General features: G+C 37.1%; 1 protein-coding gene across 5 annotated transcripts; it reads right to left on the reverse strand.

Moving 5' to 3' along the window:
* Positions 1–791: 791 nt before the first annotated feature.
* On the reverse strand, positions 792–15125 carry LOC113083953 (heterogeneous nuclear ribonucleoprotein K-like). Of its 5 annotated transcripts, none has more exons than XM_026254753.1 (16): positions 14976–15125; positions 13230–13337; positions 12506–12603; positions 12365–12421; positions 11475–11518; positions 8283–8355; positions 7790–7903; positions 7524–7652; positions 7103–7416; positions 6748–6801; positions 5955–5994; positions 4951–4966; positions 4731–4763; positions 4538–4605; positions 4205–4374; positions 792–1539 (listed from the first exon to the last, which is right to left on the reverse strand). In XM_026254753.1, the coding sequence occupies exons 2-16, from the start codon at positions 13285–13287 to the stop codon at positions 1509–1511; spliced, it is 1299 nt and encodes a 432-aa protein (XP_026110538.1). In that variant the 5' UTR covers positions 13288–13337; positions 14976–15125; the 3' UTR covers positions 792–1508. The 5 variants fall into 5 exon arrangements, with proteins under 5 accessions (XP_026110538.1, XP_026110537.1, XP_026110540.1 ...); XM_026254752.1 differs by having other exon boundaries at positions 5955–5997; XM_026254755.1 differs by lacking the exon at positions 4731–4763.
* Positions 15126–15357: the final 232 nt, after the last annotated feature.

Consider the following 15357-nt stretch of genomic DNA (forward strand, 5'->3'; position numbering starts at 1 on the left):
AGTGGATTATCAAAAATATAAACCCAAATCAGACACCTTGTTTTCATTTACGGTCCTATATCTTAGAAGAAATGATTTTAACAACCTAAAGGAAAATCTGCTCTTATCCAATAATCAGATTTTTAGTATCAGTATTACTTTATCTCAAATATTGTTTTATTAATTATTTTTTTTAATGTTTTTGTAATTTTATTTAGTCATATTTACTATTTTTTATGTCTATATGTAGAGTTTATTCAGTTTAGTTATATTACACAGCATAAACATGGCAACATAGCTATTTATTTTTGTTTTATTTCAGCTAATATTTAAGTAATGAAAATGTTTTTTTAAATTTATATGGTTTTATATAACCTTGACTAGTACTTGTATGCACAACAAATAAGCTATTAGCCTTAGTCAGTCCATTCCATATTCTTAAGGGGGTATGCAATAGAAGAATTTATAGAAACATAATTTGATAAATGGTAAAATTGTGCTAAGAACGTAAAAGTAACGACACACTTTTCTCTAAACTAGCAGAAATTAAGAAGTGAATCTACTTTAAGGGCATACCCCATCACTCTGTCACAATACACATTTACTACATCTCTAAAGAACAAGCCATTTAATTGCTTATGTCTCTTTTGATAGACATTCATTCTAAAAGCACCACAATCAAAGCACATAAGCCACAGATGCAGTTTTAGTAAAAGGTGGCACAGAATTAATTTTTTTTTTTTTTAGATTTGCAGCACATTCTACAAATACACTAGAGGAGACAGAGAGACAAAAATGATAAGACAACATGGTAGAGATCTGCAACATTTTTATTTTTTTAACAGAGCTTTTATTTCCCCCCAACTGTGAAGAGAAAGACCCATCTAAAATGGTAAAAATGCTTACAAACAGACATACAAAATAAGCGCAAGATTTAATGGATCCCAATGTCAATGGGGTATTAATGGTCAATCAATCTTAAGTTTTACGAATCTGAAAATTGGGTTGAGAAAACAAGCAAAAAAAAAAAAAAAGCAATGAATCCCTTTCCCACCTTTAACACCCCCATTTTTCAAATCAAAATAGATGCTCATCCTTTAAATAAAACTACTGACATTAAAACTTTAAAGAACTGAAGCGAATATTTACACTTTCCCCAAAAAGTCTCATCATGAAGAAAACAAGATATCGAAACAAATTCATTGGCAAAAACCACTTATAAGATTACATTCTGCATGTTGCACATATTAAGCACGCAGCTCTGGTAAGTAAGGCCAACAGCGGACTTCACAGATGGGCTCCCTTTACTTACAAAACAGTACAATCAACAATGTAAAAAAAAAATCACGTGCAGAAAGAAAAGTTAAAGAAATATGCTTTTGAGAAAACCTTCCCCTCAAATATGTGGTTTAAAAATCTTGTTAGGAGAAAATGGCAGGGATCACATCTACTCAAGAAGCAGAGGAATGTAGGATCTGAAAACAAGTTGAAGTGAATGGGTATGGCAGTTTGGCTTCGATCTCCACCCTCTAGAAGAACCGACCCGAGTACTGCTTCACGCTGAAAGAGGAAATGACACGGTTGAGACCAGAGACAAAATCGCATCGTGCTAGGAGTTGAGTCAGCGGCCAAGAAATGTATAATCTGGATATGCTGTTACAATAAACACAAAACAAACTGTATAGCATTCTAATAAAGTTAATACAGTATTCACATATAGCAGGAGTACATCATCTGGTTTAGATCACTCGGTGTCCAAAATATAATTAAACAAGCTGACTTACTATTTTAGGTTTACTTATAGCATGCAAAGGGTTTTCAAGTCAACATGAAATGGCACTACTTACCCATGTTTTATTTCATATTTTCTATAATAGATTTTATTTTGAGTAAAATTAAGAAGCTCAAATTAGTTGGGGGTTTTCACCTATTGTTTTGATATTTTAGCAGCAATGCATTAAATCTAGCCATTTTAAAAACACATTAATTAGGGATGCACGATCATTATTTTTAATGGCCGATTCCAATACCGATTTTTTACAAGCAAACTGGCCGATACAGATTTCCGATTTTTTTTTTTAAGGCAACAAACAAGGAAAGGAAAGAAAGTATGGATAAACACTGTGTTTATTTGGTATTTAATAGGCCAAACTGGCTTTGGTTATTGAAAACAATAACCGTAACCATCTGAAATTAACGGCAGTAACTGCACAGTAAGTAGCCTAAATTTAATACAAATGGTACAGACATCAGCATTTAGCTTTTATTTTTTAACTGGGTTGAAACTACAGAGAACTGGCCTTAAATTAAAAGATGAACTGTAACCATGTGAAATTTAAGGCAATAACTGCATAGTTCTACAATCAACACACATTCAATAAGATGTTACTTAAATCGACATGGAGTATGTTTTAGTTTTAAAATTTGGTAGAAAAAAAAAGCTTTACCAGTGAGAATAAAAAAGAAGGCTATGCTATATAAATAAATTATTCCAAAATGTTAAAATTAAATAATTGTGGTGCGAATAAAACAAAGATGCAAAGTGTTTCATTCGGTGCATCCCTAACATTAATAAGAAATGCATCCAGTTTGAATGCTAGCCTAATTATACAGGGCTTTCTTAAGTCAGTTTTGAAAATATTTATCCCTATATGAACAATGGTAGAAACTTGAAAACTGGTAAACATTTTGGATCACTGCCTCCATCTTGGTTATACTCACATGACATTGCAGCAGTATGAAAAGGAGGAAATCAGTGTTATTGACAAAATAACATATGTAGTATTAATTAGTTCATAAGCTTCAATGCACACAAACAATAATTGCAGTTTTATTTTATAATTGATTACTTTATGATTTTTTTGTAGTATTTTTGTAGCTGACCAACCTGAAAGACTTAAGCATGGTTCATTTAATTTGTATGTTTTTTCCATTATTTATTAATTGTTCTATTATTTATTTGTCCAATTGCTTGTACGTTAATTATTTTTGTTATTATTTTGATATAGATAGTTTACACGTTTTTAAACAAGCTTGAGAACTGTACTATTATATCAAAAATTATTGAGAGAATTATTACAAAAATTTAAGACAAATTTGAGTTATACTGTTGACTCCCATTATGCAACAATGAATCGTTCTTAATAAGACCATTCACTTACATCAATTCAGAAAGTGAATAGAGATCAAATATGATTTCATGTTGACTTTAAATTAAAGTGACTTATTAACTGTATACCCAAAACAATAAGGTGAATAATAGGAGTGTTAAATTTGCATGAGGAGATCATAATAGCATGTTACAGAAAGAAGACAGGTTTGCATTTTGCATTAGAAAGCAGTCACGCTGGCATGTTACAGTAGAAAGGCTGGTTTATGGTCTGTTTGCCCATGCTATAGCAGAGAGACATCAAATCAGCTCGGGTTCAAACAGAGCATAAGCCAGCTCTGGCATGGTCAGATGAGTTCAGATGTTAGTAAGAGTAGGGTAAACTGGCAGGCCTCTTCAGTGAGGGTGGGTGAAATGTGTTAGAGGGTGGGGGCAGATGATGCTGGGCCTGTGCTGTAGGGCAGACCGTGATTTGTTGTCACTTCATCTAACTAACAACAACAAAATCACAAGTCTTCCACACAGAAGCAAGCCAGCGTTCACTCCAATCTCCTGGGTTCCACTCATTTGCCCCTTGGTAAATTATATTTGGATCTGATCCCAAATGAAACTAATAAAACAGACCCTTTTGTACACATTTCACAAAAAAAAGGAGAAAAAAAAAACCCTGAAGTTGGAAGCTGTTAGGTCAGGCAAAGAGAAATGCATGAAACGGCATTCAAATGTATATGATGTATAAAGAAACATTTTAGTTCTAAATAGTAAGCAAAGAAAGGCAATTGGGATTAGCAGTTTAGCACCTGTATTTTCACCATAATAAAATACAAGACTTAACTCAGGGAAATGTGATTTGTCTGGTTACCTTGTGTCCAAAACAGGTATGACAAGATAAACTGGGTAAATATCTTTGGGATATTGGGAATAGAGATTCTTATTCAGAATCGGTTCTATAAGGATTTTTAAATGAAATTGTTAAGGCACCGTAATGGCTAAGTGGATTCAGGGCCCACACTGAATCTCATTGGGCCAAAAAACTGTCACACCTGGTTAGCACACATGATGGTTAGGTGTCAGGATGGGGTTGTGTTAAAGTGCTGGAACAGGCGATAGACTCACCTGTTCTGTAGGAGATACTGGGCGTTCTGAATCTGGTCCTGTGTGCCTGTGATGGTAATGATCCTGTCCTCTGAGCCCTCCAGAGGCTCATCGATTTTGATAGATGCTCCCGACTCATGACGGATCTGCTTGATCCTCTGGCCGCCTTTTCCAATGATGGAGCCAGCCAGCTAAAACAAGACAAAGTAACATTTCAGTTATAATGTCTACTTTGCTTTTATACCAAAGAAGTTTTCTTTCTGCTAAAGCCCAAGGAATCTTTTGGTTTTTGAGTGTCCGCTAGGGCACGTGTAAAGCTTCTTGCAATAATATGTTGTGTCATACTGCACTCACATCTTTAGGTATAGTCACTTGTGTTGTAATAACGGGTCCACCAATGTCACTGTAAGATCCTCGACCACCTGATGAAACAAACATCTTACTGTGATTCAGCCAATGCCTATATATAGGCTTCTCATTCGACCTCTTATACACACTTCATTAATATATATATAATCCATAATCAGAATATTTCTGACACACTCACCAGATTGGTAGGGCTCCCAAGAAGAATTATTGTCTTCAGATGAAACAAGAAAAGAAAATGGAAAAAGTGATCAAGATATCAGAGCTACGAAAGTAAAGGATAAGAGAGAGAGAAAAGCAGGAAACGCTACACTATTGAGGAGTGCAGTGCTCCGTTTGACTGGAGGTAACCTTGAGCTAGTGTGTCTGTGTGTGTGTGTGTGTGGATGAAGAACACTCACCATATCCACCTCCACTCTGTGTACAACCATGGGGGAAAGAAATATAAAAAAATATAAAAAAAATAAAAAAATAACATGGGAGTCAATTCAGGGAGCACAAGCGTATAACTCAAAGCACATTCTACATGGATCGCCAATTCTTTAATCTCCCAATCTGACTCATCTATTTAAAACGAAACAAACCAAACGAGGTCATGCATTAAAGGGGTTTTAGGTCACTGCTTCGCACCACACACCCAGCACTCCTTAACTGCTGTAAAATCATTGGCCTACTGATTTTTTTACACTATTGCAACAGAGATATGATATTAACAATTAGACACATTTACCCCCAACAACCTTCATTTTTTTAAATGCAAAATATATAATATTATAAATAAATAAATCTAATTTATTCTATAAAAATGTTTGTCACTGATATCATAGTTTTCTCTTTAGAATTTAGGAAGAACCGTGGCCTTGATGTGTTTTCATGAGATTGAACTACTGGTGCAGGGGCTCAGCAGAGCATACACTCTTTTCCAGATTTTAGAGTCTAAACTAACTGTGTTAATTAGAATTCGACGTTTCCTCTATGTGGACCGCGTCAGGCTTGCCATCTTCTAGAACGCTCAACTAACTCAGAGCAGCAATGCCCAAAGTTCACCGGCGAGTGTGATGGCTTTCACCTACGTATTTAACTGGCTCCTTGGTAACCAAGGCAACAAGTGATTCAAAAATCTGTTGCCAAGCAACAGCAGGCCAAACCAGTGCACTAGTCATAAGAGCTCCACGTATGCATCCATTACACTGTCACTTCAGACAGAAAGAAAGCCATTCCACTTTTTTCTGAAAGTGCCCATTAATGAAAAAAAAATAAAATAAAAAAAATAAAATTATATATATATATATATATATATATATATATATATATATATTCTTCACAACGATGGGTGACCATCAAGTGATACATTTTAACTGCTGCAAAAATGTAAATTCATATTCAGATGTTGATTTCTGCTCACCATGCTCTCGTAGCGGTCTCCAGGTCGCCCCCTTCGGTCACTGCTTACAGGAAGAGAGATGTGCTTAATTTGATATGCTCCTAGTGGGTATGCTTCTGAAATAACCCAACAACCCAAGGAGCCAAAGAACTTAAAAGGCTGATTATTTAATCATTATTTGCAATATCAATATTTGCTGATTAAGACCAAAAATAGGACATTAGATTAGACAAAGCACTGAATAGAGATTACATATGAAGAAGTATTATCACATGAAAACTGACAGCTCTATAAGTGAGACAAATACAGCAAATACTCACTATGAATGAGACTTTCAATTGGAAATGTATTTTATAGAAAAATTGTTTGTTAATTTCCTTTCCTATTTGACCCCCCAAAAATAAAAAATAAAATATACACACACTAGCTTTTAAGACAGACACAACAAACCTATCTTGAGTCCTGTTGCTAGTAAAACGCAAATGCTTCCTGCTTTTAACGGTTTAAAAAGGTGTAGTGTGCCAGTAAATGTTCTGTTCTGATTAACTGGTGTTCCTTTTTCTTTTATGATTTGCTGCTTGTTTCCATTTTGCTATTAGTGTAAACAGGGCATGTGGGCAGTCGTGGCCTAATGGTCAGAGAGTCAGACTTGTAACCCAAAACTTGCGGGTTCGAGTACCTGCACCAGCAGGGATTGTAGGTGGAGGGAGTGAAAGACCAGCTCTCTTTTGAGTATGGGACACCATTCCTGATTAAAAAACACTTTCACTTCAATTAGAATTCAGTTACATCTACAGTTTATCAGATTACTTACTTTGGTCTGTCATCCATATTGCTGTGATAGCTCTGGTGGGAAAATCGATCACCTCTGGAAACAAAAAGTCATGTAATAATTTATTACTTTCCAACTGCACAAATGAAGTTCTATGCTAATATGATTCATAAATATACTAGATATGACAGTGAGAGAACTCCCAATAACTGCACTGATTCCCTCATTTATATCATTCAACAATATCAACAATTATACAAAAACATGAAATAAATAACAGCTAACTAACAAAAGAAATAAAAAGGTTACAAACAAACAGACTTAAACAACAGTTATTATTGAAAAAAACAAAAACACACTATGGGTTGTAGAAATCAATTCAGCTACATTCTCTTACCCTCCTCTAGGTGGCGGTGGTGGAGGCAGAGGCAGATTTCGGGCCCTACTGCCCCCACGTCCTCCTCCTCTCCCTGGTGGGGGTGGAGGTGGTCCACGACGAGGGCTCATATCATCATAATCCCGTCTAGATGGAGGCATAGGACGACCTCCGCGGCTAGGAGGCATACGGTCAAATCCTCCTCGGCCTCGCATTGGGAACCCACCCATAGGCCGTCGCCCTCTTTCTTCATACAACATAGTGAAGCCGCCATAGTCATAGGTCTCATCATAAAAGTTTGGGTCATAGGGCTGGGCTCGACCTTTAATGGGTGCCTACAGATAATGCAGGACAAATTTAAGTTCTATTTACAAACCAAGAAGAATCTTTGGATGTTTATACAATGTCTTCACATCTCTCCACCAGTATGTTATCGCCTCACCTCTGAAATCAGCTCTAGAATGACCTTGATGCACTCAATCACCCGCTCTGGTTTCCCCCCGACTAGCACTACACGGTCAGTGGAGTGGGGGCAACATTCTTGGAAGAGCTTGATTGTAGTCTGGGTATTCTTAAAAATGAATAACCAATTTCTCATCATCAGGGAAATTTGAAGATTTTTTTTGTTTGCTGGTGAAGCTAGTTTAAAATGTTAAGCTACCTAGTCACTAACTTTGCGATGCGTGTTATTTTTAGTACTTTGCTCACCTCTCTTAGTTCCTTGATCTTGGCACCTTTGACTCCGATGATGCCTCCAGCCAAACTCTGATGAATCAGCAGCCGCAGCTCACAGTCAAAGTCAGTCCCGCTGTAGTGCTGATACTGCCAAACATACAGAGTAAAGGAACATTTCAGGACACTTGCAAACCAACAGACATTTCACCACATCCACAATGAAAACTATGATACTTCATGATTTTTTTTTTCTCCAGAATTATAAAAAAAAATATGAATGGCTTTAATATGAAATAGATTTTTTTCAATTTAATGTACTTTTGCCATGTAATTGACTGTTGAAATAGACTCATAATCTCCAAATCATATGCATTTAAAACAACTTTTAGAATAGACTAGAATGCATATGGCCTCAGAGACATATGTACTAAATATACAGTATATGTATAAAAATATGTATAAAAAAACACTGATTCTGATTTAACGCTGTCTTTAAGGCCTTCAATACTGGCTTTTGTTTGCTCACCTCCTCCAGGGTAGGGATGATCTTCAGCAGAATCTCACCAATGGTCTCTATATCTGCACTCACACTCAGGATACTGTAGCAGCACATCAAGCCAAATGAAAGACAAAAGCAAAACAAACGGATATAAAACTTTAGATGCTGAGCCCTGCTGCATACCACAAAGCAATGAAGAAGGGGGAAATAAGACTTTGAATCAAAAGAAAGCAAATTAAAAAGAGGACTGCTGAACACATGTTTTAAATCTTCCAAAACGGGACTGAGATACGGGCAACTGACATGCACTCAGTTCTCGCACATTCAAATAATACAGGCCTTGAAGAGATGGGCGATAGTGGGAGGGCTGAGACTGAACAGGCACTGTGAGGCTAAACGAACCAAGAGAGAGAATGAGAGCGAGAGCAAGACAGGCCTGCTTACCACTATCCCACCACCAGAACATTTGGGGGAGAAAGTAAAGAAATACTAAAAATAAAGACTGCAAATCACTATGTTGCCATCAGCACTTCACATTCTCTCAACAACGAGAGAAACCAAACCAGAAACTAACACAAAAGCAAAAGAACGAGGCGAAGGGAAGGATGATAGATTTTTTGCAGATAAAGAGCCTGAACGCATGTGGGCTAGGAGAGAAAGAAAGAAAAAACAAGGGGAAGGAAATGTAGCACCAGAAGAAAATCAGACAACAGTGATGAGTGACAGAGAGGGCCGCGCCACGGCGCAAGCTCAGAATCATGGACAGTGATGTTGGGAACAGTGAAGGAAGGGAGGGCTCAGGGGTTGGGGGCAACAAGGACAGAGCGAAAAGAGATGGGCTTCTCCACAATTCACCATCAGTATCAACAGATGAAAATAATCCTCCAAAATAGGACTGGGCAGTATGATGCATAGTTATTAAGCTACTACATGTTATACATATATATTTGAAGATACTTCAAGGAGTAATGCATAATACTAGTGATGCACCAAAAATAATTTTATACCAAAATGTTAAAATTAAATAAATAAAAATTAATAACATTTTGATTTAGACAATAACTGAAAATAATGATCATGTAATTAAATTTGGATAATTAAACTCTTTATGCTGTTCTCAATTGATTGATTAAACCAGTCATCCTAAACACAAAATTTATATTGCTACATTATTTTGGGTTACTCTATCCCAAAATTACAATTTTGCCATTAATCACTTACCCCCATGTCGCTCCAAACCCGTAAAAGCTTCATTAGTCTTGAAAACTGGGAGACCTGTGACTGTCCCATTGACTGCCAAGTGAGTTACACTATCAAAATCAGAATAGTCCATCTGCCATCAGTGATTCAACCGTAACATTATGTAGTGATGAGATTACTTTTTGTACACGAAGAACACAACTTTGTGGCACGGCTGACTCAGAAGAGCCTATGCTGCTGCGTTCAGCTAATAATCTCCAAAATGGTGATACGGTGATGTGGAGAGAAACAGGAGAGAAACTGTTGCATGTACAGAAAGTATTCTCGTCACTTTACAATGTTACGTTTGAACCACTGATGACAGATGGACTATTCTGATGACGTCTTTCATACATTTCTGGACTTCGACAGTGTAACTGGGCAGTCTATGGGACAGTCACAAGCCTCGCGGTTTTCATCCAAAACGTCTTAAATTGTGTTCTGAAGATGAACGAAGATTTTACGGGTTAGGGGCGACGTGGGGGTAAGTGATTCATGACAAAATGTTTATTTTGGGATGGAGTATGCTTTTAAGCAAACTGCTTAAATTCAAGCAGTATATTTCAGGTTGCTGAAATGTAGGTGCATCACTACAAAATACAGAAACGAATGCAACATGTTGCTTTTTGTAGTTATTGAGAAATTATGCAATTTCTCATTAACATTGAATTAATTTGATATGTGGTCACAGGTGTGCGTATAAATGCGAATATTCGTTTATTTATTTAGAGTCTTTCATTTGACATGTGCTAAATCTTTCTTTTGCTTTCACACTTATAGATAACTTGATATTTTGGTTTCATAATAAGTGAAATAAAAAGCAACTTAATTTATAACTTATCTAAAGGGGTCATTGGAATTCTGTAACATAGTTTGGTTAAAATTTCTCAATGGTAGTGTAAAACAACACAGTTTTCACCCCGTCAAAAACAGCTCTTTACAAAGCAAGCCGTTTTCTTGCATGTCACATTAAATGCAAATGAGCTCGGACTGCAACGCCCCTCTCTTCCGAGCCGCTCTCTGAGATATGGTAAATTTTAGCTGTATTCATTGTGAAACTATCAAACTAGCATGTTATTAGGAAAGGCGATTTGCAAAGACTCAAAAAAAAAAAAAAAAAAAAAAAACCTTACTCTCATTTCTTCTGGAGGTGAAGCTCCATCTCGAATGATTTGCATTAAGATTACGAAAGATACGCATTTAGGTAGATCAGGGGCACATTCCCTTCAGAAACAAAGGGTAAGCCACTGCGACTCAGATGTCGGGAGTACATGACGACTGCTATGTTCATTATTACATTAAGAGCCATTCTTGTCTATATCTGCTCTGGCGTTGAAACAATGGCAGACTTATGACAGCTCACTTAGGGTGGGTCTAAGGTAAAACACCAGCTAAGTCTGTGCTTAAATGATTGTTTGATTGATTTGAGAAAGAGGAAATGATTTAACAAGAAAAAAAAAAAAAACACTGGGTTATCTTTATCAATATAGGGTGGTTGTGCACACACACTGCCAACACACATTTCAGTTTCCAGCTTGTAAAAGTGCATGTCGCATCCAATGACCCCTTTAAGTAAAAGAAGAACTATTGCATGGTTCTATAATAATTTTTTAGCACCAAAGTATTATTTTGGTCATACCACCCACCCCTAATCCACACACTTCATTCAGCAGAGACTAATATGAGTGAGGTCTATCCCCATCAGAAAAGTGATTATCTACAATTCTGTGCGACAAAGAAAGTTCGCAAATTATATTCAAAGTCTTAATGGGGGTGTTGGGGGAGGAGAGAAGACATATATATATTAATATATATAAATATATATGAAAAAAAAAGAAAGTCAAATGGAACAATACCAGTTTCTTAAAAGGGGAGGGGGACTATATGTGTGAAAATGTTAAAATGAAACAGAAGGCAGGTTATCAAAGACATGTGTTCTCTTTCTAATCAGGCAGTGAGGCAATAACTGGTGGGACATACCGCTCTGGGCCACTGCTGTCTGGGACTGATACACTGGCATTGTACTGCATTGGTCGTGGAGGTTGGCATTGGGCAAGGGCATTCAATCACATGATGTCAAGTAAGGTGCCCATTTAAGGAGGGGCACATTTATGGGCGGGGCCAACCGGGGTGTCAGGTGGGCGGGCGGGCGTTCAGGGGCGGAGGTTGGGCCAACATCAAGGTGGGCAACGCAGGAGGGGCAAGTCGATCCAGTACATGGGCAACGGAGGAAGGTGGCCAAAAACAAAAAAGTAAAGGAGAGGGAAGAGGGGGAGAAGGAATACATTTTTAATTGAATACAAGGCTATACTCAATCTACTGTCCAATTTTCTTTTTTTGTAGAGACTTTGCAATAAATGCACAAGAAACAGGGCTGAACAGATCTGAAGAGTTTCTAATGCAGAACCACTGGGCAACAGTGGTTCACACAGGACTATGGGTCAGCTCAAGAGTAAAGACATCTGTAATTGAGTTTTCAGAGTAGGGGAGAGTGAAAGAGAATGCCTTCAAGAACATAAAGTCAAGTCCCCTTTAATAAACATTGTCAAATGTGGTGGTATGAGCCTCATTTCAGAGTGCTTGTCTGTCCAAATGAGCCAACCTATAGCTACAAAATGGAAGATCTGCCCTCAAGATCAAATGCATAAAAATCTTTGCAGGATTTTAATGGGATAACAATGGACGGATTGGTGTCATGAGTTTTGATTTGTGGGATTTCAAATCGGACTGATTTGTGTTTTTGGCTGAAATGCTCATGAAAACAACTGTTGGATTTAACAACCGCTGTCAAAAGTCTTGTTAAAAACGGACAATTAGAGAACTTTGTTTAAAGGTTAATAATAAGCATGGAGCATGGTCTTAATACTCACATCTGTACGTAAGGCTTTAATATTCTTGCCTCCTTTTCCAATCACAGCCCCTGCATTCTGAAAGCATGAAACGACACTGTTAAGATGTCCCCAATATCGAAGAAATGGAGAAGCAAAGTGCATGTGTATGGCTTTACTCACTTTGCTTTGGAGAAGCACCCTGAGCTCTACCAATTCATCTGTGTTGCGGGAGCGCTTGAATGCCTGTTCCTCATCCATGTCCTCAGCCGGGCGCTTGCCTGAGGGAACACAAATCTGGCACGTGAGCCTCAACCACAATTAAGACATTCCTGTTTATCAAATTTCTCGTTCTGTGTAAATGCCAATGCAGAATTCAAAACACAACCAGTCACTACTTACTGAAGTTCTCACGAAATTTGAGGACTTAAAGAAAGCCATTTACCAAATAACGGTCTATCCAACAAAAAAATTTAATGTTAAAATCCCAATTTATGAACTTACAGTGGAGCATAAGGAGACCAAAAGAGAAAATGCTTCTCTCTTGCTTTTTTCTAATATAATTCAATCTTTCATTTAAACATTGTTACTTGGGGGGGGGGGGGGGGGGTTACATGTTGAGCTGAAAGCTAAAGCTTTGAATAAGTACAGTAAATCACTTTTCAGATGTTCCAAGACCCAACAAATGCCAATTCAACATGTTCAACAGGTGAAAACCAGCACCAATCAATCCCAAAATTCAAAAGGCAGGAGTAAAACACTGATAAGACAAAAACTGTGTAATATTGCCATTTGGCCTTTAGTTACAATTCCACAAAGATATTAACAAAAAAACTACTCTCAAATACGAGGCCGCAAAAAATTGAAAACAGACACAGTTGAACCCTACTCAAAGACTATACGTTACCGTTAGTGTCAGTGTTACTGAAAGCGTTGTCTTCTTCCTGCTTAATTTCTATCTCCATTGTCTTCAGCCAGCAGTGAAACTGGAATAGGCTGTCCTCGACGGGTAACTCTAAGAGACATAGCGTTTTGAGCGTTAAAACAATGCAGAAACTACACCACCTTTAAGGTCACAATGAAAACAAAGTTATACTGAATAAACGTTCCTGATCTTAAGGTAGAGAATGTATCAATGCATGTTATTCAAAAGAAATCAATTCATAGTTGTTCATCAAAATTTAACAGCTTGCTCCATATCAAGACGTTCAGCTGATGTCAACAATGCCTCGAAGTATCTTCAAGTTGGCGTTTAGTTTTTTTTTTTTATTCAAAACCTAAACACAAGTCCTTAAAATCAAGGACTGAAATATATTACCTTAGCGAAGAACTACATAGCCACGACAATATACAAAATTATTAACATGACGACGTAGATGCAGAAGAGAGCATGAACTAAATGTTATATTATTATTAGCCATATCGCCAAGTGACAAATTTGTGCTTGAATACAGGAGAGTTTGATTGGACTAATGACCTTTGACATCATCAACACAAAAGACAAGCCTGTCTGTTTATTCTGTCATCCAAACTATACATGATTAGTTTAATCATTTCCCCAAGCAGACCAGCAACCCACCAGCTGAAAACCACTGAAACAGTGACAACTTCTAAGAATCCAATAATTTCCAGATGAATAAAATCAGGTCGTGTCTAACATTTTGGTCTTGTTCACTCTTAGACATTATATCAAAGAGCCAAACAAGTCTGTGTCTGTACCATGGGACAGTATTAGAAGACAATACTATGATACTGAATATGACCATTTTCATGCACAATGTTTTTTACACAACACTTAAAAGGAAAATAATTTCAAAACATGGTAATATACTATGGTACATTTTGTAAGCATGATTTTTTTTCTTGTTTGACAAGATACAAATATCTTAAGAATACGGTACTTTAAAAGCAAATTCAAAATACAAACAAAAACAGGATATACAAGAAATAATTATGTATATTAATTTAAAAAAAGCACAATTGTCAGTATTTTAATGACTAAATGAGACATAACGTTATCTAACGTTTACATGTGTTCTATATTATAAGAGCTAGTTTAGGGCTGTGTCAAGGCCCAGTGTTTCAAAATGGTGCGCGAGTAGCATTTAGCCTGCTAGCCTTACAGATACGGTTACCAAAACAGTACAAGCCTTCATTAACTGCCAACGCAGCTGCATCTACTGCACTTCACAAAAGAAACACATATCAATTTTGAGGACTATAACGGGAAAATATGTGTAAAAATTAACTTAAGTGACATTTCTTTTTCTGCGCGTGCGATATGTGGGCACAAAATGGCTTGTTATCTGGCTTCACTCTTATTGCGAGCAAAATGACAACGCGGGGGTTGGTTAGTCCATTTAATGTAGTAATTTATAAACAGTTTGCGTCTGTGTGCGAGTCTTTCCTTCGGTTAGAGAGTAGGGAAACGAGCCCTACACAGTGATGACTGGTTCGTATGAGCAGCAGGAAACTCCATTTTGAGAATTGTTTTACGTTACCTTAGCAAGCTAGCTGGCTAATTTACAGCATATCGACGCATTTATTTTTCTAAGTAACGCTCGACAATTCTGTTACTTATTATTCCCGGAAATAAATACAGTTCTAAAAGGAGATGCCTTTGTAGTAATACTATTCCAAATATTTAACAAACCTGCAGGCAGCCTTTCCGTCACACCGACATTCGCCCTAAAATTCTGCGCCTTCTACCTTGATTTCATTGTAGGTTCACGTGCATTTTTTTTAGCTCCGTGATTGGCTATACCTGAATTCATACGCGCGGCTGTATTGGTCAAAATGACTGTCAATATAAAATCTAAGAATCTAATTGGGTAAGTGGGCTGTCAGCGATGTAATGTTGCCCCGCCCCTTAGCATTCGCTCACATTGGTTATCGTCATAGCAACTGAGAAGCGCTCTGTTATCTTGCGTTTGAAAGATATTTTATTTTATCACCGTTTGTAGTGAACAGATTTACAGTCGATAATTATACAACCTCTCAAGTTTTTCGCATAGGGCCGATTTCTTAAAGAAAAA

This window comes from Carassius auratus, chromosome 5 (genome assembly GCF_003368295.1).
Source record: "Carassius auratus strain Wakin chromosome 5, ASM336829v1, whole genome shotgun sequence".
Taxonomy (NCBI): domain Eukaryota; kingdom Metazoa; phylum Chordata; class Actinopteri; order Cypriniformes; family Cyprinidae; genus Carassius; species Carassius auratus.

Bases quoted from the DNA above. Each gene is read 5' to 3' on its own strand.
- LOC113083953 (XM_026254752.1), bottom strand. From the start codon at position 13,287: ATGGAGATAGAAATTAAGCAGGAAGAAGACAACGCTTTCAGTAACACT. The intron at 4,375-4,537 runs GTGAGTGCAGTA...GTCTTGTTTTAG, and splicing joins AAGTGACTATACCTAAAGAT to CTGGCTGGCTCCATCATTGG. The intron at 1,540-4,204 runs GTGAGTCTATCG...TTCCTCTTTCAG, and splicing joins CAGTATCTCCTACAGAACAG to CGTGAAGCAGTACTCGGGTC.